At 43.3% G+C, this 26,040-nt stretch overlaps 1 protein-coding gene across 4 annotated transcripts; it reads left to right on the forward strand.

Moving 5' to 3' along the window:
* Window positions 1–28: 28 nt before the first annotated feature.
* Window positions 29–24,818, forward strand: Tmem116 (transmembrane protein 116). 4 transcript variants are annotated; one of them, XM_048342932.1, is made up of 7 exons: window positions 246–479; window positions 7,271–7,317; window positions 8,524–8,591; window positions 10,149–10,273; window positions 15,637–15,686; window positions 24,194–24,277; window positions 24,560–24,818. In XM_048342932.1, the coding sequence occupies exons 1-7, from the start codon at window positions 318–320 to the stop codon at window positions 24,726–24,728; spliced, it is 705 nt and encodes a 234-aa protein (XP_048198889.1). In that variant the 5' UTR covers window positions 246–317; the 3' UTR covers window positions 24,729–24,818. The 4 variants fall into 4 exon arrangements, 1 of the variants encoding a protein (XP_048198889.1); XR_007210457.1 differs by lacking the exons at window positions 246–479; window positions 15,637–15,686 and adding an exon at window positions 29–72 and having other exon boundaries at window positions 8,524–8,587; window positions 10,144–10,273; window positions 24,194–24,681; XR_007210456.1 differs by lacking the exon at window positions 15,637–15,686 and having other exon boundaries at window positions 8,524–8,587; window positions 10,144–10,273; window positions 24,194–24,681.
* The last annotated feature ends 1,222 nt before the right edge of the window (window positions 24,819–26,040 follow it).

The raw sequence follows: 26,040 nt of genomic DNA on the forward strand, positions 1-26,040 counted from the left end.
GGGGAAATGGGGCGGATCACACACGCGCACTTAAGAGGTGCTCGCGCGTGCTAAGATCCAGAGCTGGATCACGTGAGCTGTGGTACTGCCGCGCACGCGCAATCGCCTAGCTTCGCCCCGGCGGCGCCATGTGAGATGAGGCGCGAAGAGCAAGATCTGGGTCATGTGAGCAAAGGAGGTTGGGCGTGGGACTGCCACGCACGCGCAGGCGGCAAGGCTGCCCTCGCAGGGCGTCGCGGGTGCGACGAAGCTTCGGGAATTCTTTTGCTGAATTCCCTTGCTCTCTTTCCTCTCCTTTGAAGACAAGGCCGGCCATCATGTCCTGCTGTCTGGAAGTCGGTTGGAACCTGTTATTACTGTGCAGTTTTCCTCAGCTCACCCGGTGTGCCTCGGGCACACCAGTTAGGCCTCAACCCCTCCCCTCACCTAGGCTGGTTCTTCCGGTCGGCTGTTACCTGGTGTGGGTCCCGGGGAGGCAGGTGAGTCACCTGGGAGAAACGCAGGCTGCCCGCCTGGGTTTGGACGCCAGGAAGCTTAACAGACTTCATTCAGTATGGTTTTCAGCCCTGCGCTGCCGCGCATGCCTGTAATCCCAGCACGCTGGAGATTGAGCCCGACCCTGTATCACACATGTTTGTTCAGTACTGGTTTTGCCTGTGGGAAGTCAGCACAGAGGTGATCAAGAGCGCCATGCTGAAGGAACTCTTGTTGGGAAAGGAGGAAGCATAGGAATGATAATATAACCAGTACTTTTTATTTGGCACGAAATAAGACTATAATATTGTCAAATCACAAGGAGATTTGGTAGAATTATTATTGTGTTTTGGTTTTTTTTTTTGGCCATTTTGAATCTATAATGCCCATTACCATGGGAGCAAGAAATGTTTTCTCTCTTTTCTTTTCTCCCTACTTTAACCCTAAATCAACAAATCCTTGGATATACTTGTACTTTGTGACCCTCTCTCTCTCTCTCTCTCTCTCTCTCTCTCTCTCTCTCTCTCTCTCTCTCTCTTTTTTGCCAGTCCTGGGCCTTGGACTCAGGGCCTGAGCACTGTCCCTGGCTTCTTCCCGCTCAAGGCTAGCACTCTGCCACTTGAGCCAACAGCGCCGCTTCTGGCTGTTTTCTGTATATGTGGTGCTGGGGAATCGAACCTAGGACCTCGTGTATCCGAGGCAGGCACTCTTGCCACTAGGCTATATCCCCAGCCCCTTTGTTTTGTTTTTGATACAGGGTCTCACTAGGTAGCCTAGGCTAGATTGGAACTCAAAATCCTCTTGACTCAGCCTCCTGAGTAGCTGGTCAGTGATTCCTGCCTTGTTCCCCAAGGTCAAGCAAAAACAGGCTTGACCACGTTAGTCCTGTTGGCAGACAGGCTATTCCAGTCTGTGCCGGGCCAAGGACACCACCATTGGTCCCCGGGGACAATAGCCCCCTCACCCCAGGTGGAGCATTCATTCCACTGTGGGCCTGGCCGAGGACATCACCCTGGGCCCCCAAGAGACCATAACCCATTTTCTATTTTGTGCTTCTTTGTTAAGCCCTATACAAGTGCATCCCAAAATTCACTCCCTGGCACAACCTCCAATCCCGCAGGAGGTCTGTGCCCCTTGCTGTTCCTCAATAAACAGCCCTCGCCTGTTGACAATAGAGTCAGGCCCATTCCTTTTCCACTCTCCTCCATTTTTCTAACAGTCTGTATCTCTACACCTGGCTAATGTAGTATGTTCTTACATGCAGTTTCATGTTGCTTGAGCCTTTAGTGTTGAATATAAGTTGCATGTCCTAGCACTAGAAACAGGTCAGTCATTCCACCTCTTCCCCTGCTTGTTCTAGGGCTTGAACTCAGGGCTTGGGTGCTGTCCCTGAGCTTTTTTGCTCAAGGTTAGTGCCCTTCAACTTGAACCACAGCTTTACTTCAGGATTTTTGGTGGTTAATTGGAAGTAAGAGTCTCACAGACTTTCCTATCTGGGCTGGTTCCCAACTGTAATGTTCAGATCTGAGTCTTCTGAGTAACTAGGATTACCTGTGTGAGCCACCAGCATCCACCAATCAGACTGAATTTGAATGTTGATGTGTCCTCTTGGTAACTTGGGCCTTAGAGGAAGGATAACTCTTTTTTGTATGCATTGTGATTTTAGGATTTGAACTCAGTGCTTCAGGCAAGCACCCTATCATTTGAGATACATTTCCAGTCCTTTTTGTTTTACTTTAAAATTTCAGATAGATTTTCTAGGGACAGCCTCATACAGAAATCCTCCTGCCTGTGCAGGAGTGGACCACTACTCCCGGCTTGAGAATTGACAACTTTTATTATTTATTTATTTATTTATTTTGCTAGTCCTGGGGCCTGAACTCAGGGCCTGAGCACTGTCCCTGGCTTCTTTTTGCTCAAGGCTAGCACTCTACCACTTGAGCCACAGCGCCACTTCTGGCGCTATATATGTGGTGCTGAGGAATCAAACCCAGGCCTTCATGTATTCAAGACAAGCACTTTACCACTAGCTCAAGAAGTGACAACTTTTAAAATAGCTTCTTCATTTGTAAAAATAGGAATACTGCTATTTATTGTTGGTCAAGACCAGGCTTAAACTCAGTTTCTGATGCTTTACACCATTGGCAATCATCCTACCACCCGATCCATGCCTCCAACTGCAATAATACTTATTAACTCAAAGGCTGTGTAAAGGATTAATATGGCCAGGATAGATCTTTACACATAGAAAGCACTTGGCAATTTGCAGCAATTATTTTTACTTTTTTTTTTTTTGGCCAGTCCCAGGGCTTGAACTCAGGGCCTGAGCACTGTCCCTGGCTTCTTTTTGCTCAAGGGTAGCACTCTACCACTTGAGCCACAGTGCCACTTCTGGATTTTTCTGTTTATGTGGTGCTGAGGAATCCAACCTGGTTTCATGCATGCTAGGTGAGTACTCTTGCCACTAGGCCATATTCCCAGCCCAGAAATTATTTTAAAAAATCTTTAGAAAGCATTACTTTTAGAAACATTTTGTTTAAATAAAATATTTGACCATCCTAGTATCTTCCTTTATATCTATTTGAGTTACTTGCTCCTGGTAGAAGTTTAATGATGCTGGGTGCCAGTGGCTCACCCTGTAATCCTAGCTACTCAGGAGGCTGAGATCTGAGGATGGTGGTTCAAAGTCAAATAGGGTAGGAAAGTCTCTATGCTCTTTATCTCCATTTGATCAGCAAAAAGTCTTGAGTAAAAAGCAAAACAAAACAAAAAAACCTGAGGAATAGCAACTAGGTTCTGAGTCCAAGCCCTCGGACTGGCATCCAAAATAATTTTTTTTAATGAAAGGGCCAATATCAGCAGATACAGTACCCATTACACTAAATGAAAACTCAGATGTATTTGTACTTGTTTAGGAGCTTTTTGCTACAAAAGGGAAAACTGAAAGTAAGTACCACCTGCTTCATTGTATGAGTTTGGTTTAGAAAAAGAAGATGGCATGTGTTTCCAAGGATACTCCAAATGAAAAAATGCTTAATATACAGAAGGCAGGGTTTAATTTGAATCCCCAAATGTTGAAAGATGGCATGCGTATATTAGAAGAAATGTCAAAGGGAAAAATTCTCTGATGTTGAGTATGTTATCAAGAGCAGCAGACAGATTTTGCATGGCTGTTCTCTGAACAATGTGAGATTTGTTCTAGACTGAGACAAGAGTCTTTCGTCCAGAAGCATTTCTTATCACTTGATGATTGTCATTACTATTCTCGTCATTATTAGACAGACATATAGTTAGAGACTTAAAAACATTCCCCAGGACCTTTTGCTGCAAATTTCTGATATGCTAGTATTTTTATATGATTATTAAAAAGTTGTACAAAGAGGTTTCAACTTCATAAGTCAGGTTACGAGTACAGTACATCTTGATCAATGTTAACTCTTCCATCATTTCCTAAGTACTCGTATTTTAATTTAAATAAAGCTATTAAAATAATCTTTCTGTTTAATAATGTCTGATATTCTACTCCAGAGTATTATCTTAACCTGATAGGAATATCATGTTTTAAGTTATTCCAGTCATACAAATGACCTAATTTATATTATTAGGAAATATGTGGACTCTGGCACCAGTGGCTCACGCCTGTAATTGTAGCTACTCAGGAGCCTGAGATCAGAGGATAGTGGTTCAAAGTCAGCCTGGGCAGAAAAGTCCAGGAGACTCTTTTTTTTTTTGGCCAGTCCTAGGCTGTGAACTCAGGGCCTGAGCACTGTCCCTGGCTTCTTTTTTGCTCAAGGCTAGCACTCTTGCCACTTGAACCACAGCGCCACTTCTGGCCATTTTCTGTATATGTGGTGCTGAGGAATTGAACCCAGGGCCTCAGTTATACGAGGCAAGCACTCTTGCCACTAGGCCATATCCCCAGCCCTCTAGGAGACTCTTATCTCCAATAAACTACTCAGAATAAGCCATAAATGGTGCTGTGGCTCAAGTGCTAGAGGGCTAACCTTGAGCACAGAGACTCAGGGAGTTTCCAGGCCCTGAGTTCAAGCCCTAGGATCAGGAAAAAAAAAAAAAAAAGATCATTTGGAAGCCAGGCACTGGTGGCTCATGCCTGTAATTCTACGTACTCAGGTGGCTGAGATCTGAGGATCATGGTTCAAAGCCAGCCTGGGCAGGAAAGTCAGTGAACATCTTATCTCCAATTAACTGCCGCAAAACCAGAAGTGGTGCTGTGGTTCAAAGTGGTAGAGCACTGGCCCTGAGCTAAAAAGAGGTCAGGGACAGGGCCCAGTCCCTAAGTTCAAGCCTCAGGACTAACTTAAAAAAAAATATATATATATATATTATATATATATAATATTTATTTCAGACCTGGAGTGGCTCAGTTTAACTTGCTTGCCTAGCAAGTGTGATGCTTTGAATTCAAACACCAGTATAGCCACAGACAAAAGTTTTGGGAAGTTGGAGTTATTTCAGAGAGTATATGCTTGGCATTTTTGAGGCCCTATGTTCAATCCTCAGCACCAGACACATAGGCAAAAGAAATATTTGCAGAATACATGAAAGCATGATTAGATTAAAGATCAATGGTTACTTAAGTGAAGGTCCTTTCTTCTGCTTTCTTTTTCCTTCAGTATTTTTTTTGTTGGAATCTTAATAGTCCTTTGAAGTCCTGTTCACATGCCATTGTTTTTATTATTGCTGTATGCAGATAGTTTGAGTTTTTTACTTTCTAGTGGTTTTCCCCACTGTATTATAAGCTCCTGAAGGCTAGAACTGTATCTTATTTATCTTTAAAACTCCTATAACACTTCCCAGAACATTGATATTTAGATATAAATATTTTAAGAAATGAATATTGTAATTTAGTAACATTTCTGTTGGACATTTTAGATTCAAAATATTTAAATAGATGTTAATATTTAATATGACAAACATGAATAACTTCCCGTTTCCTAAATATTCACTGTTATTGCAAAAACTTTATTAGTTGACTATGCAATCTTCTCGTTTCCCTTTACTGCTTCTGAAGTCTCAAAACAGGGACAAGTTTTAAGCGAATATCCCTTCTGCCCCATTTTTTTTCTTTTTGTTTTTTTTGTTTCATCTCTCTTTTACAGCCTTATTTTTCACTATGACTCATTCTCTCTGCTTTCTTCCATTCCTCCTGCCTGTAGTACCTTTCTACAATTTCTTTTTTTTTTAATTTGTTTATTAATTGAACACATTTTTTGACAAGGTGTTGTGCAAAAAGGTTACAGTTACATAGTAGGGCAGTGTATACATTTCTTGTGATATCTTACATCCTGTTTTTCTATCTCTTCTCTAGGTCAGGTATACAATTTCTAATACTTCTTGCACCTTTGTTTCCTTGTCACCTGCTCTTTCTGTTTTGGGGCTTTCTCTTTGGCTTTGCCCTCAAGGTACAGAACAGTATCAGATTAGATAGGGAGGAGTCCAGCCTTGGAAAAGTGGAACTATACCTGTTGGCAGCTTTGGGATTTAGAATCTGACTATGAAGCTGCTTGAGGGGGGAACTTTGGACTGAAGTTCCTATGGCCTTCCTAGGAGAGGCTAGCACTCCGGAGGACAAATGGGAATCTGTAAGGTCAAAAACTATCCCTAGCTCCTCTTTTTTGCTCTTTTTTCTTCCTCTCTGTTCTGTGTTTTTCACTCACAGCACCTCTTTCCATAGTATTAACTTTTCTTTTTTTTTTTTTTGCCAGTCCTGTGGCTTGGACTCAGGGCCTGAGCACTGTCCCTGGCTTCTTTTTGCTCAAGGCTAGCACTCTGTCACTTGAGCCACAGCGCCACTTCTGGCCGTTTTCTGTATATATGGTGCTAGGGAATTGAACCCAGGGCCTCATGTATACGAGGCAGGCACTCTTGCCACTAGGCCATATTCCCAGCCCTTAACTTTTCTTTTTTCTCTATCATTTACTATTATGATTTTGTCTGTCAACTTCATTAGGATTTGACTTTGTAACTCATTCTTTCTGTACATTCTGCCTCTTCACTGTCAAAATTACTTTTTCTATTTCAGTTTGTTAGTTTATACTCAACTTTCTTTTTTCATTCAGTCATCTTGTTTTATTATTTTGTTTTGTTTTGTTTTGTCTTCTTCTTTCTGCAGTACTAGTGACTGGATCCAGGGCCTTTCACATTCTAGGCAACTGCTGTTCTACTAAGCTCTATCCCTAGTCCTTGTTTTTGTTGAGACAGGATCTTCATATAGGACTTGAACTCATTATGTCCCAAACTGGCATTATAGGCATGTTCAGATTCAGTCCATATCTATCAACTCTTCTTTTTATTTTACTATTTCTTAGAGGAGTAGAAAGATGAGAGAAACAAAGAAGCCACCCTGCCTTCCTAGTGATCTGGTCAGCCTTTTCACTCATTTTCAGACTTGTACATTTTGATTAGGCTTCAAAGAAGAGTTTGTGCCAACCTCTCTGTAATTCAGTTTAATAATAAAAACTTAAAAAAAAAGAGTTTGTGGGCTGGGGATATGGCCTAGTGGCGAGAGAGCTTGCCTCGTATACATGAGGCCCTGGGTTCGATTCCCCAGCACCACATATACAGAAAACGTCCGGAAGTGGCGCTGTGGCTCAAGTGGCAGAGTGCTAGCCTTGAGCAAAAAGGAAGCCAGGGACAGTGCTCAGGCCCTGAGTCTAAGGCCCAGGACTGGCCAAAAAAAAAAAAAAGTTTGTGCCAAAGAGATGGTTAATGAACAGAGATTGGTGTAGGTAGAATGTTAAATGTAAAAAGTTAATTTTTTCTTTGTTTCACTTAGGTATTATCTGCAATACAATGGATACAATTTGTCATGGCTATTCTGAGGTATGTTCATTTAATTTTATATAGTATTTCTGTCTAGCATAAGCAAGGCAAAACTGGAGAATGCTGCAGTTTTTTACTCTTTAGTTAGAAATGACATTCTTCATGTTGATATTTTCAAACTAAGAAACAATAATAACAACCAAAAAATAGATCCAGGGCTGGGAATATGGCCTAGTGGCAAGAGTGCTTGCCTTGTGTACATGAAGCCCTGGGTTTGATTCCTCAGCACCACATATATAGAAAAGGCCAGAGGTTAACGAGACATGGATTGTGTCTCAACAGAAACTAAGTGAATATTTTAGAATAAATTATTGCTGTATATAAACTGTTACTGAAGAAAAAAGAAAGAAAGAAAAGGCCAGAGGTAGCACTGTGGCTCAAGTGGCAGGGTGCTAGACTAGAGCAAAAAGAAGCCAGGGACAGTGCTCAGGCCCTGAGTTCAAGCCTCGGGACTGGAAAAAAAAATAGATCGAGGGGCTGGGAGTATGGACTAGCGGCAAGAGTGCTTGAGTCCTATACATGAAGCCCTACGTTTGATTCCTCAGCACCACAAATACAGAAAATGGCCAGAAGTGGTGCTATGGCTCAAGTGGCAGAGTGCTAGCCTTGAGCAAAAAGAAGCCAGGGACAGTGCTCAGGCCCTGAGTCCAAGGCCCAGGACTGGCCAAAAAAAAAAAAAAACAAATAGATCAAAGGATAACATGTAAAATCAGTAGACAAACTGGTCAACAAGCCTGATGGCAAAATCAGGCAAAGTGGCAAAGTGTTCTCTTCAGTATCCTGTGTATTAAAAATGTTAATGATACAAAGAAGATTGACATAACTGCTAAACAAGAATGATATGTGGGGCTGGGAATATGGCCTAGTGGCAAGAGCACTTGCTTCGTATACATGAAGCCCTGGGTTCGATTCCCCAGCACCACATATATAGAAAACGGCCAGAAGTGGTGCTGTGGCTCAAGTGGCAGAGTGCTAGCCTTGAGCAAGAAGAAGCCAGGGACAGTGCTCAGGCCCTGAGTCCAAGGCCCAGGACTGGCAAAAAAAAAAAAAAAAGAATGTTATGCAGATTCATAAGGCATTCTATATTTATGAAAATATTTGTGATTTATTTTATATCAGTTATAGCAATAAAATTGTAAAAAGTAAATAGCAAAAATAAAGAAGTCTTGTAATCCTGCTTTAATGGTGATCAACTATATCTCTTAGTGTTATAGGTTCAAGTTCACTTATTACCTATGGTGTATTCCAGAATGTACAGAAATCTCCAGAGGTGAGTAATTCTTTTTCAGCTGAATTAGAACTTTTAGTAAAACTTAGTGGTTGAAATCAATAACAGAGAAATAGTACCTCTAAGTGATGGATTCATTCCATGAATTACTCATAAATGACTCATTATAGTAAATGGAGTTTCTTTAGATACTGTCAATAGTGCTCCCTTTTCTTCTAGGCAATATATACATTTGCCCACAGCGCCACTTCCAGCTGTTTTCTATATATGTGGTGCTGAGGATTTGAACCCAGGGCTTCATGCATATGAGGCAAGCACTCTTGCCACTAGGCCATATTCCCAGCCCCTGTTGTTGGTTTTTTTTTTTATAATATATACCAAAGAAACCCAATCTAATAATCTAAAATTCAATATATAAAAATTCAATGTTACAATTAAAATATTGCTTAGAGAGGCTGGGAATGTGGCCTAGTGGCAAGAGTGCTTGCCTCATATACATGAAGCCCTGGGTTCAATTCCCCAGCACCACATATACAGAAAACGGCCACAAGTGGCGCTATGGCTCAAGTGGCAGAGTGCTAGCCTTGAGCAAAAAGAAGCCAGGGACAGTGCTCAGGCCTTGAGTCCAAGCCACTGGACTGGCCAAAAAAAAACAAACAAAAAAACAAACCAACAACAGTGCACTGTAATACTAAAGCCTATATTCACTCTACCCATGGGAGAGTCCTGTCTAGTAGCTCATTTGCTGATTATTATATTCTGGGAAAATTATTAGTGGGTCTCAGAGATAGTTCCCTGATTTTGGCATATGATAACTTGTTTTACTCGTCTGTCCTTTTAGTCTGGGATGGAGGAATGTCTGGCCTATGAAAATGATTTCTATGGTCCAAGAATGATGTTACAAATATCCAAATGGCCCTTGGCAGAAAACTGACTACCCCTGTTCTAGGCAGGTACAATTTAATATTGAGCAAAATTACATCCTTTGTAAAACTATTTATTCCAAAAAGATCAAAATAAAGCCTTCAGGGGCTGGGAATATGGCCTAGTAGTAAAGTGCTCTCCTCATATACATGAAGCCCTTGGTTCCATTCCTCAGTACCACATATATAGAAAAAGCCGGAAGTTGCACTGTGGCTCAAGTTGTAGAGCCTTGAACAAAAAGAAGCCAGGGACAATGCTCATGCCCTGAGTTCAAGCCCCAGGACTGGCAAAAAACAAAACAAAATAAAGCCTTCATCACTAACAGAGTATAGAGAAAGTGCCATATTTGCTAGCTCAGTGAACATTTTAAGAGTTTAACAGCTATTTCTTTAAGCATAGTTCAAGGTTGGGTGCCAGTGGCTCACACCTATAATCCTAGTAACTCAGGAGGCTGAGCTCTGAGGATTGTGATTCAAAGGCAGCCCAGACAAGAAAGTCCATGAGACTCTATTTCCAAGTTACCTGCAGAATGGCAGATGGAGGCTCAAGTGGTAGAGTAATAGCCATGAGCAGCCCAGGGAGAGCAAGAAGCCCACACACAATATAAACAAACAAATTATTACATTTTCCTGGCTATATCATTTACCAAATGAAGATTTTGTGACTTTTGGTAGATAAGATCACTTTTATTTGAGCTTTTCTGACCTGCTCCTGGGAATTTGTTGGCTCATTGAAACACTTCTCTATGGAACTTCCCTAGCCCATAAGGACATCATCTGCTATAACCTGCAAGCAGTTGGACAGGTAAGTACTATTAGATTGGAACCATACTTTGCAAGAGTATACACACCATCAAATCTAAATAAGAAAACAAAAATATGTATTCTGGGAAGTAGCCATTTTTTATTGTTATACTTTGAAGAATAGTTTTCATTACTTTTCATATTTTTTTCTTTCTTTATTTTTTTCTTATTTATTGTCACAGTGATGAACAGAGAGGTTACAGTTGCATACGTTAGGCCTTGGGTCATTATTTTTCATATTAAACATAACTGCTACCACTCATGGTAGTACATGCTTGCAGTCCCAGCATTCAAGAGGCAGAGGCAAAAGGATCAAACAGTTCAAGGCCAGACTATGTTAAATGGCAAGACTGTCTTAAAAACAGAATCCAACAGAAAACACTACTTATCTGTTATAAAAATTTTGGAAAATTCAGGGAAGTATAGAGAAAGATAATTTAAAAAGCAGCCATATGCTGTTGGCTCATGCCTGTCATCCTAGTTACTCAGGAGGTTAAGGATCGAGGTACAAAGTCAGCCTAGATGAAAAACTGTGAGACTCATCTCCAATTAACCACCAAAAGGCTAGAAGTAGACTAGGAATGTAGCTTAGTGATAAGAGTGCTTACCTAGCATGCATGAAGCTCTGGGTTCAATTCCTCAGTACCACAGAAACAGAAAACGTCAGAAGTAGGGCTGTGGCTCAAGGGGTAGAGTTCTAGCCTTGAGCAAAAGAAGCTCAAGGCAGTGCCCAGGCCCTGAGTACAAGCCTCAGGACTGGCCAAAAAAAAAAAAAAAAAGGCCAGAAGTAGAGCTATGACTCAAGTGGTAGAGTGCTAACCTTGAATAGAAAAACTGAAATGCACACACATAAAGATCATCCAGATTTAAAAATGACTTTAATATTATATACAAACGTGTGTGTGTGTGTGTGTGTGTGTTTTCACTGCCAGTCCTGGGGCTTTACCACTTGAGCCACAGCTTCACTTTTGGCCTTTTGGGGGGAAGGGGAGAGGAGAGGTAGTTTTTTGGAGGTAAGAGGCTCACAGACTTTTCTGACCAGGCTGGCTTTGAACTGTGATCCTCAGATCTCGGTCTCTTGAGTTGCAAGAATTACAGGTGTGAGCCACAGTGGCATGCACACATACACACACATTGTAGGGCTTGAAATCAGACCCAGGGTGCTGTCCCTGAGCTCTTCTACTCAAGGATTGTGCTTTACCAATTGTGCCTCAGCTCCATTTCTGGATTTTGAGTGGTTAATTGGAGATTAGAGTCCCATAGGGACTTTTCTGCTAGAGTTGGCTTCTAACTGCGATACTCAGATCTCAGCCTCCTCAAGTAGCTAGGATTGTAGGCGTGAGCCTCTGGCACCTTGCTGTATTTTTTTTTTTTTTTTTTTTTTTGCCAGTCCTGGACCTTGGACGCAGGGCCTGAGCACTGTCCCTGGCTTCTCTTTGCTCAAGGCTAGCACTCTGCCACTTGAGCCACAGCGCCACTTCTGGCCATTTTCTGTATATGTGGTGCTGGGAAATCGAACCCAGAGCTTCATGAATAAGAGGCAAGTGCTCTTGCCACTAGGCCATATCCCCAGCCCCTCCTTGAACTTCTTTTGCTCAAGGCTAGCACTCTTCCACTTGAGCCACAGCGCCACTTCTGGCTTTTTCTGTTTATTTGGTACTGAGGAATTGAACCCTGAGCTTCATGCATGCTAAGCAAGCACTCTACCACTAAGCCACATTTTCAGCCCCTGAATTTTCTTTAATATACAAAATAGTGCTAATACTTTTTCTAATCTGCTTTTATTAGTCAACATATTTTGACCATATTTCTATGTAAATAAATATATTTTTCTGCAACCTCTTTTGGAGTAACAGCATAGTTTTATTTTATAGGGATATGATAAACACTGGAGTTTGAAAACCGAAAGTGGTACTGTGGTTCAAAGTAGTAGAGCACTAGCCTTGAGCAAAAAGAGCTCAGGGATAGGGTCCAGGGGAAAAAGTAACCTTATTACACTATTGGTTGGAATTTAATTGATTGCAACCATGCTGGAAGGTGTTATGTAGATTTCTCACAAAACTAAATGCAGAATGACCTTATGATCTAGGAATACCACTCTTGGACATCTACCTTTGGGTAGAATGCTACAAGTAAGTAATACAAGTAGAGATACTGCTTGCTAGACAAACATTCTACCACTTGAGCCACTTGGCTGGCACTTTTTGCTTCTTTTTGTGCTGGTTCTGGCTATTGAACTCATCTATTTCCCTGAGATAGATGAGTTATAATGCTATAACACTGTTTTTACGCACTTTGCCATCTATATTTCTCCTTCTCTCCCTCCCTCCTTCCCTTCCTTTTTCTTCTTCTGATACAAGTTTTGCTAGTAGTCCTATCTTACCTTGAACTCATAATCCTCTTGTTTTAGAATTCTTAGTACTGGGATTACAGGTATGTGCCGTCATTTTGCTTATTTATCCACTCCTGTTGATTTTTGAGAATTCTTTATATATTCTAGAATAGAGTCCTTTATATATGTATTGCAAACATTTGTCCCTGTCTATATAATTCATCATTTCAGGTTCTTAACATTTATTTTTCTTTTTTTGTTAGAGATCAAAACTAGTGCCTCATGCATGCTAGGCAAATACCACTACTAAGCTGCACAGACAGTTTTGAAGAGCAAAAGTGTTAATTTGATGAAGTGTAGTTTATTAGTTTGTTCTTTTGTTTCATTTTTGGTGTTATATCTAAGAAATGTTTGCTTAATCCAAAAATCCATTTTTGTTATCAATGTTGAAAGCAGGAATTCTTTCCCTTAAACTTTATCCTGTCAATTCCTTACTAGTATGTCATTCTTTTATTTTATTTATTTATTTATTTGGCCAGTCCTGGGCCTTGAACTCAGGGCCTGAGCACTGTCCCTGGCTTCCTTTTGCTCAAAGCTAGCACTCTGCCACTTGAGCCACAGCGCCCCTTCTGGCTGTTTTCTGTATATGTGGTGCTGGGGAATTGAACCCAGGGCTTCATGTATACGAGGCAAGCACTCTTGCCACTAGGCCATATGCCCAGCCCTCATTCTTTTATTTTTATAAGGATTTTTTTTTTGTTGTTGGTCATGAGGCTTGAACTCTGGATCTGGGCACTGTCCCTGAGCTCTTCAGCTCAAGGCTACTGCTCTACCACAGCGTCATTTCCAGATTTTTGGTGGTTAACTGGAGATAAGAGTCTCACGGACTTTCCTGCCTGGGCTGGCTTTGAACTGTGATCTTCAGATCTCAGCCTCCTGAGTAATAACTAGGATTACAGGCGTGAGCCACTGGTGCCTGGCTTTTTGGAAGAATCTTTAAAAAACAGTCCTGAATATTTATCCAGTATCCAGCATACTTATTTCTTTTGAATGGAAAGTTTGACTCAAATAGCCTAGATTACTATACATTGAAGATGCTTTCTTTCCTCAAATTTATTTAGTGGTTTAAGTCCCCAAATCAGATATATTAATAATATTAAAACATGAAAAGTTACTTTGACTAGGATGTTTAGAAGCAAGGCCTTAAAGAAGTGGCTAGGGTATGTGAGGTGTTTAGAGTAGAGACCCCACAGTGAGTCTTGGTAGATAATCAGAGGGAGAGTGACACATATATAGACAGACACACATGTTCCCTGTTTCTTGCTGTGATGTTCTACATCATGCTAGGACTCTGCCAGAAAAAGTTATTACCAGACAAGGACCTTCGAATTTGTAACTCCTAGACTATGAACCAAAGTAAACATTTTTCTTCAAAAGGAGCGTGCCTCAGGTATTTTGTTATAATACTGAAAATAGACCAATACAACTATTATGATTCTAAATGGAAATCCATATTGCCTTTTCACTTAAAAATATAGTAGAAGATTTTATATCTTAATAAAATTGGAGTACTTAGGTAAGATGAGGTGAATAATTCTGTGGCTCTTCTAAAAAATCAAAATATAATAAGTTGAACTTGTTTTAGGTAGGCTTTAGTAGAATACCTAGACATGATCTCACTTGTGTGGGATGGATATTAGGTGGTATGTTAGCAACAGCCAGCAAGTAGGCTTCTAATACTAGAAAATAATGAAATAGATTTTAGGAAGTTAGAGTGGGACAGTTATGATGGGCTGTCTACATTTCTACATTTCCTAATTTCTCTACACCGTCAGTTACAGCTAGTATCTGTACACAGAGCTGAGAGTGAGACACAACCACTGGTAAGTTTTATTCAGAGCTAATAGTTCAGAAAAGTATGTTAAAGTAAGCCCATATATCCTTGCCAAACTGTAAGCACTCAGCACTAGAGAGGCAAATTTGTTCAGGTTAATCAGTGAAAAAACATGTTCCCACTGAATTTCTATTCTATTGACATTACTTCCTCTTCTCCACTGCTGTATACACACAAAAATGGTTTTATTATAGGAAACATATAATTTGCCGTACTGCTATTTTTACCTGGTTTGATTCAATAAGGGAAACCTTTGGCTCCATGTCAATCCATCATTGTTATGATAGCAAAGGAAAAGATCTTGGAGAAAGCCAGGGGAGGCGCTGCATTTGTTATCATGGAATTGGCAGGACAGACAAACTTGGAAGAGAGCATTTGTTTTGTTCTGTTATATTACTGCAATCTGTGAAGATGATAAGTATTGGTTTGCAGAAAGTCAAAGTGGATCTAAAGAAGGTGGATCTTGAGCTGGGAATGTGGCTTAACGGTAGAGTGCTTGCTCAGCATGCATGAAGCCCTGGGTTCGATTCCTCAGCACCACATACACAGAAAAAGCTGGAGTGGCACTGTGGCTCAAGTGGCAGAGTGCTAGCCTTGAGCAAAAAGAAACCAGAGACAGTGCTCATGCCCTGAGTTCAAGCACCAGAACTGGCAAAAAATAAGGGAGGTGGATCTTCTTTTCTTTGATTCACGGGGTTTGAGGCACTGCCCAGTATTATAATGATGAGAGGAGAATATGAAGTCAGTACATCTGAATTCTTTGTGTACACGTGCATATTTTACACGTCACATAACATATTTCTCTGTTTAAGTACAAAATTCAATGATATTTTAGTAAACTTACCAAGTTGTGTTCTTATAATAAATCTCCTGAGTAGCTAGAATTACAGGCATGAGTACTCAAATCTTAAACAATTTCCTGTTCTGTTTTTCAAATTATAGTAATACAGATTAAATTCTGTCATTTTCAGTGCTAGTAACTATTTCATATATTTTATGATAACTATTACTTGAGAAAATAAAATTGGCTCTGGCTTCTTTATCCTATTGAATGGGAAGTGATGGTCTGTGTCTTGTATTTATTGTAATGTGAACAACAAATATCTTAAGATGTTTGTCATATTCATTCTTTACATAGGTGAGAGATTATACCTCTCCAATTGGTCATGTAGACTTTATGTTGCCAAGGTAAGGTCTTTTTCTTTTATATTTTTTTTCTGTTGATCATAGGACTTGAAACAGGATGTTATACCTGAGCAGTTTTATTCAAAGCTAGTGCTCTACTACCTTGAGCCACAGCTCCACTTCTGGTTTTCTGGTGGTTAATTGGAGATAAGAGTCTCATGCACTTTCATACCCAGCCTGGCTTTGAACTGCAGTGTTCAGGTCTCAGCCTCCTGAGTAGCTAAGATTACAGGTGTGAGGCAGCAGTGCCCGGCTAGGTCTTTTTCTTCCTTTCCTAGTATTAGAGACTCAGTATTCTGGTGTCCACGTGAGATCAAACAGTTCAGTGCTATTTATTTCCATTGTCACTCCTTAGTCCTTTTAGAGCCTTAGTCAGAAGCAACCCATATGAAATCATTGGTTCCAGTTTTCCACATGTACTAAGAAATTAGTTTGATTTTCTAGAACTGAATTTTTTTTTTTTTTTTGTTTTTTTTTGGCCAGTCCTGGGCCTTGGACTCAGGGCCTGAGCACCGTCCCTGGTTTCTTCCCGCTCAAGGCTAGCACTCGGCCACTTGAGCCACAGCGCGGCTTCTGGCCGTTTTCCGTATATGTGGTGCTGGGGAATCGAACCTAGGGCCTCGTGTATCCGAGGCAGGCACTCTTGCCACTAGGCCATATCCCCAGCCCTAGAACTGAATTTTAACAGAAACTCTGCCATTAGTTCTAAGAGAATTTGAACAAATCCCTTTAAGTCTTTGGGCTTCTAATTCCTTTAGTTATTTCATAAAGAGTGGTCTTCAAGTAAGAAAATATTGAATAAGAATCTTAGACCTCAAAAGGGTCTGAATCTCACCCAAAATGGTGGTCATATCAGGCTGATTTTGTAAATTTCTTCTTAAAGTGGCTGTATTTAGTTGGATAAATAGAAGTCTGCTTAAAGGTATGCTCTGGCAAAAGCATGTAGGAACCGGCTAAGGAGAATGAAGTTATTCCTGGCCACCTAGGAAACTGAAACAGACTACATATAGATTTCCTTGGTAGATTTTTCTTTCACTTTTATGAACTTAGATTTTTTTTTTCAATACCAGGGTTTCAGTTTAAATTAGGGACCTCGTGTTTCCTGAAAAGATGCTTTACCACTTCAGCCTTGCTCTCAAACTTTTTTCCTTTAGTTATTTTTGGATGACGTCTGACATTTTTTAATTTTTTTATTTTTATGTATTATTTTTTTTTTTTTTTGCCAGTCCTGGGCCTTGGACTCAGGGCCTGAGCACTGTCCCTGGCTTCTTTTTGCTCAAGGCTAGCACTCTGCCACTTGAGCCACAGTGCCACTTCTGGCTGTTTTCTGTATATGTGGTGCTGGGGAATCGAAGCCAGGGCTTCATGTATACGAAGCAAGCACTCTTGCCACTAAGCCATATTCCCAGCCCTTAATTTTTTATTTTTTGCCAATCCCAGGGCTTGGACTCAGGACCTGAGCACTGTCCCTGCCTTCTTTTTTGCTCAAGGTTAGCACTCTACTGCTTGAGCCACTGTGCCCACCTGTCGGGGCCTCTTAGGACCCCTTTCCCCCTACCTCCCGGGGAAAATGCCTGAACCCCAAAAACTATGAAAGAGCACTCGGCCTTGTCTTCCACCAGCAGAAGAAAGCCAAAGCATACTCTCATGGATTATGCTAAGTTGAGGAAGGGTTGCCAAAGCCTCCCCTCCCCCCCTCCCCTCACGTATCAGGAGCGGCAGCAGGAAGAGAGACATCAGGGAGACACCTTGATGGTTGAATGGGTCTCAGCCGCCCAGAGGGCGGGGAGAAGGATTTATTATGGTGACGGAGACGGGAAGGCGGGAAGGGAAGGACTTAGCTAATTGGCTGAGCCAGGCTGTCTCGGCAAGAGTGGCATCCTGGGACTCCCCCCACAGGCTGATGCCATGCCCCAATAGGACGGCCCCTGGGCTCCGGCAGCGCCATCTTGAAAGCATCCACGTGGACCCGATATTGAGACAGGAGGCGGGCCAAGCCAGAACTACTCCTTCCAGTTCCGGACCCAGAAGGAGTAGGAGTGGCTTCCGGCCATACAGCCCCAGGATGGGAGGAGGGGAGGGTCAATCGGGGACCGCCCCTCTACATATGCAGCCAGCATCCCCTCATCTCCCCCTCTTTTATTTTTTAAACAGCAGGAGGCTCCTTACTGGAGGGCGCGCCTGTCTTAGGTTGTCTCCCCCGTGGGAGATTGTACCCGTCATTGGCAAAAGAACGCCCTGGCACTTCAGGCTAACCTGCCTGCCGGGCGGCTAGCCCGATGAGAAAATTCGGGGAGAGCGGGATTGGCATTCGAGAGAAAGCCTTGATGTTTCTGCTCCATGCTTGTGGGCCCCGGCCAGTAGCGGGTCCTAATGGGCATTATGACTAACCTCGTGGGGTTCCCAATTGGTCAAAAACAAAAGCCACTGTTGACCCGAACAGCCCTAGCCCGTTGCCACAAACGGAGACCTGTTTTGACTAACAGAGGGTAAGGTAAGCAGGGTGCAAATGTGAACATAAGGCACTTATAACGTGAACAATTGTAACATAGAGCAGATGCAAACATGAACAGTTGTAGCACAAGAACAATTATAACACAGGCACAATGCAATGGTGGGTCTCTTATCTGGCTCAGTCCATAAGAGATAGAGAAGTCCTGATCCGATCTAGTACCACCCAAGATGACGCAGACAACATTCCCTCTCTCTGATAGTGAGATAGAAGTAGGCTCTGGCATCTCTGGTAGTTCACAGTAGCTGACAATTTAAACATAAGTGATTAGTAACACATTTCTTTTTATATAAACATTGAAGCGAAGGTGCTAAGCCTTTGCTCTTACTTTTTTCAAAACATTTCTATCATGAAACATTGGGGTTGAGTGTCAAAACCCCTCAGCAACTATTTTGTAAACATTATCACAAATATTAAGACAAGGTGTCAGAACCCTCAGCTCTGATTTTCTTTCCAACGGGACTCCCCAAGTCTAGCAGCAGGGGGAGAGGAAAGGAAGAAACATGGTGCAAAATTTCTTTAGTCTTGTGTGACGCTGTGGGCAGTATTGCCACGGCAAAACATTGCGCCATGAGACGCTCAAGAATCTAGAAAGCAAACAAACAATGAAGGGAAGCTGGCTGCCCTTTTACCGCTACCACTGTTGCATGCAGGCAGGTTTTCTGTATTCTCTTAGAAGAGCAGGAGAAATCCAGTGTGCTCCTTGTTTTCCTGAAGAGAAGAAGAGACATTTCTCCAGAGCAGGTGCTCTGGGTTTAGTTTTCCAATCTGGCAAAACACATATACAGTATACCCCATCCCACACTGATTCGGGATGATTTATAATTTTTTGATATTTAACATGAGCATAACTATCCTTAATTAATCCTGGGGGCTACCCCCTTTTGTTTTTTAAAATTATGACACCAGCGGGCACCAGGCAGGGAGTATGTGTGGAGGTCTCTTCTTCTGTAGCTACTTCCTGCTGCCAAGGGGGCGATGTAATCAAGGGCCTGGCACCGTCCAGTGTGGCTGGCAAAAAGTTCCCATCATTACCACGAGAATGGTCACTAGGGCCAGAGAGTGCTATGGTCTCCTCTGGCCCATTCCTGCATCTTGGGCATACCTAGAAGTTTCCAGGGCTGGGCCCTCCAGGGGTTCAGGTCTGTGTTAGGGTGATGGCTATGAACGGCAAATTCCCAGGTGGTGATCTCAGCAAGAGATTTCATTCTGTTAAAAGAAGCTTTTGAAAAGGTCAGGCAAAAGATTGATAAGTTTATAGGGCTAGTTAATATGAATGGCATAGAGCATACCCTGAGCATAAGCCAGGAGAAGTTCCTTTTGGAGCATAAACCCAATTGTAAAATGAACAGGTAAGGAAAAATAACTGAAAGAAGTGTTTAGTGATAGAAAACCAGTTTGGGGGCTGGGGATATGGCCTAGTGGCAAGAGTGCCTGCCTCACATACATGAGGCCCTGGGTTCGATTCCCCAGCACCACATATACAGAAAATGGCCAGAAGTGGCGCTGTGGCTCAAGTGGCAGAGTGCTAGCCTTGAGCAAAAAGAAGCCAGGGACAGTGCTCAGGCCCAGAGTCCAAGCCTCAGGACTGGCCCCCCCCCCCAAAAAAAAAGAAAAGAAAACCAGTTTGGTGTAGCCAGTCAGAGGCAAAATATAAATAAATAAATAAATAAATAAATAAATAAATAAATAAATACACACACACACACACACACACACACACACACACACATACAACTGGCAGAAAAAGAAAAGTGGACAGGCATTACCTCTCTCAATTTCCCGGCTCTGATCGTTTTGAAAGGGCGAGACAAGGCAGCTCCGTTTAGGATATGACACTATTCTCCTCTCACTCCACTCCACTCCACATTCCGTCTCCTGGACTGGCTAAGTCCCAGGACTTCCAGTGTTTGTTGCTGGAATGGCATTTTCCCATCCGCATTTATGGGTTTTGAACTCGGGGCCTGAGCACTGTCCCTGAGCACTTCTGTTCGAGGCTAGTGCTCTACCACTTGAGCCATGGTGCTGCTTTTAGCATTTTGCTGGTTCTCTTGAGCCAAGCTCTCAATCTGGCTCTTTGCTGGTTAACTGGGAGGTGGAATTCTAGAGAGATTTTTCTTTTGCCCGGGCTGGCTTTGAACTGTATCCAACGAGTCTTAGTCCTACAAGCCCCTTTTATCTCCAATAGAGCAACGAGGAAAACAACAGAGATAATCCATTTATAACTTGTTGAGCACTGACCAAAAACTGCCTGTTAAGGTTTTGCTGTAACACTTAAGAGAACATGAGACCTATGCGCCATCAACCTGAATCACGCCATTTAATCTTTTTTTTTTTTTTTTTTTTTTTTTTTTTTTTTTTTTGCCAGGCCTGGGCCTTGAACTCAGGGCCTGAACACTGTCCCTGGCTTCCTTTTGCTCAAGGCTAGCACTCTGCCACTTGAGCCACAGCGCCACTTCTGGCCGTTTTCTATATATGTGGTGCTGGGGAATCGAACCCAGGGCTTCATGTATACGAGGCAAGCTCTCTTGCCACTAGGCCATATTCCCAGCCCACGCCATTTAATCTTACTGGCAAGAGATAGAGAACACAGATAAATGACAACCGAGGGCAAAGGGTTAAAGCAGTGTGGAATCCTCAGTCCCAGCAGTGACAGGTTCCATGCCATGCGATGGAGCGATCTGGACAAGGCTGCAATGGCATCTCTGGATAGACTGTCACATCTTATCTTGGGTTACCGGCAAGATTTCTACACAGACTGGTTGATATTTAAAATTCCCCCAGCATTTCTGGCTTTGGTAGGCTGATGCCCTTTTGGTTTAAGCAGGGTAAAAGGATTTTCTTAATCACATAGCTCTGTGGCCACTAACATAACTATGATGTTTTAACCTGGAGTAACTGTAAAGATAGGACTATTTTAAACCCAACTCTAATCTTGGGAGAAGATCATTAGTAGTGAAACCAGGCAGCTTGGGAACAGACAACTAGCACACGCGTTGGACCTGTATCCTAGGAAGCAAAATGTCAATTTTGGATCAGGAAAATTTAGGTTAATAGTCACATTTGTATGAAACGATTCCAATTTCTTGATCTTGCGAGTTTATGAGAATACAGGAGATAAAAATGGGAAGGTAAAATCTTAATTCATGCTACACTTGACTTTTAACACACTGAATAAAAAAAAACACACTGGTTTTATACCATTATACTTATACCACATGCTGTATTATTTGAACCTTTTTGGAGTTTTTCATAGACACCTTTGCCTGCCTCCGAACTTTGGGCTGAAAACCTATTTTGTTCTGCTTTTAAATCTTACCAACAGACAGACAGACACACATACACACATATAAACCCTGAGCGCTCTTAAAATTGCTTTTCTGATTGGCCATTTTTCTGGAATTCCAGTGGCAAATGGTATTAATTTGCCCATAATAGAACCACGTGGTTGAATAAAAAAGCAAGAGAAACCCTTCCTAGGAAGTAAAAACGTTCACGGTTTATCTGGCAAGGAAATGAAGAAGCCACATTTTGAAGAAAAAAAAAAAAAAAAGAACCAGTTTGGAGACAGGACATGAACAAAAAACACAAGGCACAGCTTAATACAGGTGGATATCTTTAAGCCGCCCCACCCAGCCCAGGGGAGTCTGGCATGCCCATCACCTGGGGGATGGGTGGGACTCCACCTTCAAGAGTTTTTGGAACCTTGAGGGAACCAAGATGGAGGAATCTATTGCCCGCCATGTGCATTGACTTGCTAGAGAAAACAGGATTTAGCCAACAACAAGCAGTACTTAACCAAATCTCCAAGCTTAACAAACATCAACAACCCTTTTGTTTCCCTTAAAACAGATTATCCAGCCTTCCCAGGCCTCAAAGGCGGCTGGGAGGGAGCCAGGTACAAAGCAATTTTCACCCAAAACTCCGCACCACTTGCAGCCACCGAGCTGCAGCGGGTCGAGTCGCCCCGGGCGTCCCAGGCACTGCTGCCGCCATGTCTCCAGAGTCAGGCGCCCGCCGCCGCCCGTGGCCACGTGGGCTCCAGCGCACGCCACTGGCCTGTGAACCCTAGCGGGGGCGGCCGGCCCAGGGTGCGCAGAGCAGGACCAACCCCAGCCCGAGGCTGCCGCCTCGAGCCCGGCCGCCAGCCCGGTGCCTCAGCGGCGCTGCGCGGTGCTCGGTGAGCCCCCGCCACGCTCAGCGGCCCAAAGATTTCTGCACTAGACGCCCGGCGCTGCCTGAGGCCACGCGGGCCCCAGCACACGTCGCCGCCTGTGAACCTGAGCGGGCCCACAGCCTGTGGCTGCCCGGAGACCAAACGCTCTCCGAGCACGCCCCGCCACTTGTTCGCAGATCAGGACCTGGAAACACCAGGTGGGCGGGGGCTCCCGGGCGAGATGGCGACATCCGCTCCTGGCTCCCCGGTCCATGGCGCCTCTGCTGTCCCCTGCGCTCTCCTGCAGCGTCTCCCCAGGACGCGCGCCCCGCTCCCCCCGAGGGCATCAGAAAATCCACTTCTCTCTCTGTGCTTCTTCCCCGTCTGGATGGGCTTGACCCTCCACTGAAAACCCACTTAGCGCAATCTGTGGGGTTGCTGAACCCCGAACATCCCAGCCGTGCGTTCCTGCCCTGTGTTCGGGCGCCATATGTGGGGGCCTTTGAGGACCCCTTTTCCCCTACCTCCTGGGGAAAATGCCTGAACCCCAAAAACTATGAAAGAGCACTCGGCCTTGTCTTCCGCCAGCAGAAGGCAAAAGCATACTCTCATGGATCACGCTAAGTTGAGGAAGGGTTGCCGAAGCCTCCCCTTCCCCCCCTCCCCTCATGTGTCAGGAGCGGCAGCAGGAAGAGAGACATCAGGGAGACACCTTGATGGTTGAATGGGTCTCAGCCGCCCAGAGGGCGGGGAGAAGGATTTATTACGGTGACGGAGGCGGGGAGGCGGGAAGGCGGGAAGGGAAGGACTTGGCTAATTGGCTGAGCCAGGCTGTCTCGGCAAGAGTGGCATCCTGGGACTCCCCCCACAGGCTGATGCCATGCCCCAATAGGACCGCCCCTGGGCTCCGGTGGCGCCATCTTGAAGGCATCCACGTGGACCCGAGCTTGAGACGGGAGGCAGGCCGAGCCAGAACTACTCCTTCCAGTTCTGGACCTGGAAGGCGTAGGAGTGGCTTCCGGCCATATGGCCCCAGGACAGGAGGAGGGGAGGGTCAATCGGGGACCGCTCCTCTACGTATGCAGCCAGCATCCCCACACCCACCTCTGGATTTTTCTGTGGGTCTGAGGAATCCAACCCAGGGCTTCATGCATGCTAGGCGAACACTCTACCACTAAACCACATTCCCAGCCCCAAGTCTTACATTTTTGCTTAGGCCTTGCAGGACCATACTCCGCCTACTTAAAATTCCTGTCCAGCTGGAATTATAGGCATATGCCACTGTGCCCAGCTTATTTTGCAGATGTTGTCACTAACTTTTTGCCCTGGTTGACCTTGAAACCATGATCCTCCTGATCTCTGTCTCCCAAACAGCTGGAATTACTGGGGTGAGCCACCAAGCCCAGCTGATTTTTTTTAATGTACCTTTTTGTTTGCTGTTATATTTTGCTTTTGGAAAGAGTCTTTACTGTGTAACCCAGGGTTTCTTAGGTTACTTGAACTTGTGATCCTCCTGATCAGCCTTCTGAGTGCTAGGATTGCAGTTGTCACCACACCCTGCCCTATTTAATTTTTATCTGACCATATAATACCAGAGATTCCTAATGAACCTCTGTTAGGGTCCATTATCCTGGAGATAAATACGTTTTCTACTGAGCTTTTCCAGGAACTAGAAAGTAAAGGACATTTATGATACTCAAGATACTTTTCTTGAAAAATTAAATGTGTATGTATTTGTGGAGATTGGTGGAGTGATGCAGTTGTGGGAAGGGAGAATATTATTCAAAGGGAAAGGGTATGCAAAATTCTGGATATTAGGGCAGCAGTGTTTTTTTCTTCCAGCCTAATTCCTCTACTATTGATGACACCTGTATTCTGTTTGGGCACTGTCAATGAATGTTTCCACAACTTCAGCCAGAGCCACAGGTAAGGAATGATCTCATCTATTATTATCATCATGCCACATATCTTTTCTTTAATAAAACTGGAAAAATGACTTTATCTTTTGTCTAAAGTAATTGTTTTGGGAATGGGTTTTGGATCAAGACTAAAAATACATAAGCAAAATATAGCACAAAATGACTACAAGACAATGTCTGTAGGCATGTTAATAGTATAATAAATACAGTTATGTACTGTTATTGCCCCAAATGAGTGTCTTATGTTTCTGTCCGTAGTAGCACTGCTGCCCATTGGTTCTTTCCCCAGATGTGTCCTGATGCATTTATCAGCATCAGCCATGGTTGAAATCCTGCCATCTGTCAACACATCCTCCTGCAGCACAGTTTATTTTTATGGTAGCACCATCTTCCTTGCCAGCTTTTTCCTTAGCCTCCTCATCATTATGGTACGGTACCACCCTGTCTTATCACCATAGAAAGAGTGGGGACTAGACTTTGTCAGGCCTGAGGAAGGACAGAGAGGCATTTCCTATGGACCCAGCAGTAAGGAGTTGTCCAGGAGATCTTAATAGTGCAATTGCATCCTCTGTTTTTTTTTTTTATTTCCTAAAATCAGAAAGTAAGTGGGAAAAAGAGACTATATTCACTATGTAATAATTATGCTCACTTTAGAATTAATACGTGTTGTCATTGATCTCTGTGGAGGAGTAGATTAGGAAACTCATATGACACGCTGGGATATAGAACATGAACTTTGGTTTAATTTTACAAATAGTTAAAGCATTCCTAGTTTTTTTTTTTTGCAGGGGCGGGGGATCATTGGGGCTTGAACTCAGGGCCTGACCACTGTCCCTGATCTCTTTTTCACAGGCCCTGAGTTCAAGCCCCAGGACTGCCCCCCCCCCCAAAAAAAACCTGAAAAATATTTTCTGGGTGCATGGATCAAGCCTGTAATTCTTCTTGAGAAGTAGAGATCAGTGGTTCAAGACTAGCCTGGGGGCACTGGGAATATGGCCTAGTGGCAAAAGTGCTTGCCTCACATACATGAAGCCCTAGGTTCAGTTCCTCAGCACCACATATATAGAAAACGGCCAGAAGTGGCGCTGCGGCTCAAGTGGTAGAGTGCCAGCCTTAAGCAAAAAGAAGCCAGGGACAGTGCTCAGGCCCTGAGTTCAAGCCCCAGGACTGGCAAAAGACTAACTTGGGAAAAGACAAATTCTTAATACTACATCTTGATTAATTGGGAGAAGTGGCATGAACATTATGTCCCAGGAATATAGGGAAGCACAAAGAGGAGGATTACAATGCAGGTCAGCCTGGGCATTAAGAAAAAAGCTATCTTGAAAATTACCAACCCCGGGCTGGGAATATGGCCTAGTGGCAAGAGTGCTTTCCTCACATACATGAAGCCCTGGGTTCGATTCCCGAGCACCGCATATATAGAAAACGGCCAGAAGTGGCGCTGTGGCTCAAGTGGCCAGAGTGCTAGCCTTGAGCATAAAGAAGCCAGGGACAGTGCTCAGGCCCTGAGTCTAAGGCCCAGGACTGGCAAAAAAAAAAAAAAAAGAAAATTACCAACCCCAAAAGGGACTAGCTCAAGTGGTAGAGTACCTTTCTGGAAAGCATATGGCGCTAAGTCCAAACTCCAGTACTGCCTAAAAGTCAAAAAAGAAAAATAAATACTGGAAAGTATCTATAGCATTCATTTTGGAAATGTTTACAGATTGTGGAACTTTCAGCATAATCTAATTTTAGAGCATTTCTGTCACTCCTCAAAAACCTGAGCTG

Source organism: Perognathus longimembris, chromosome 3, assembly GCF_023159225.1.
Source record: "Perognathus longimembris pacificus isolate PPM17 chromosome 3, ASM2315922v1, whole genome shotgun sequence".
NCBI classification, from domain to species: domain Eukaryota; kingdom Metazoa; phylum Chordata; class Mammalia; order Rodentia; family Heteromyidae; genus Perognathus; species Perognathus longimembris.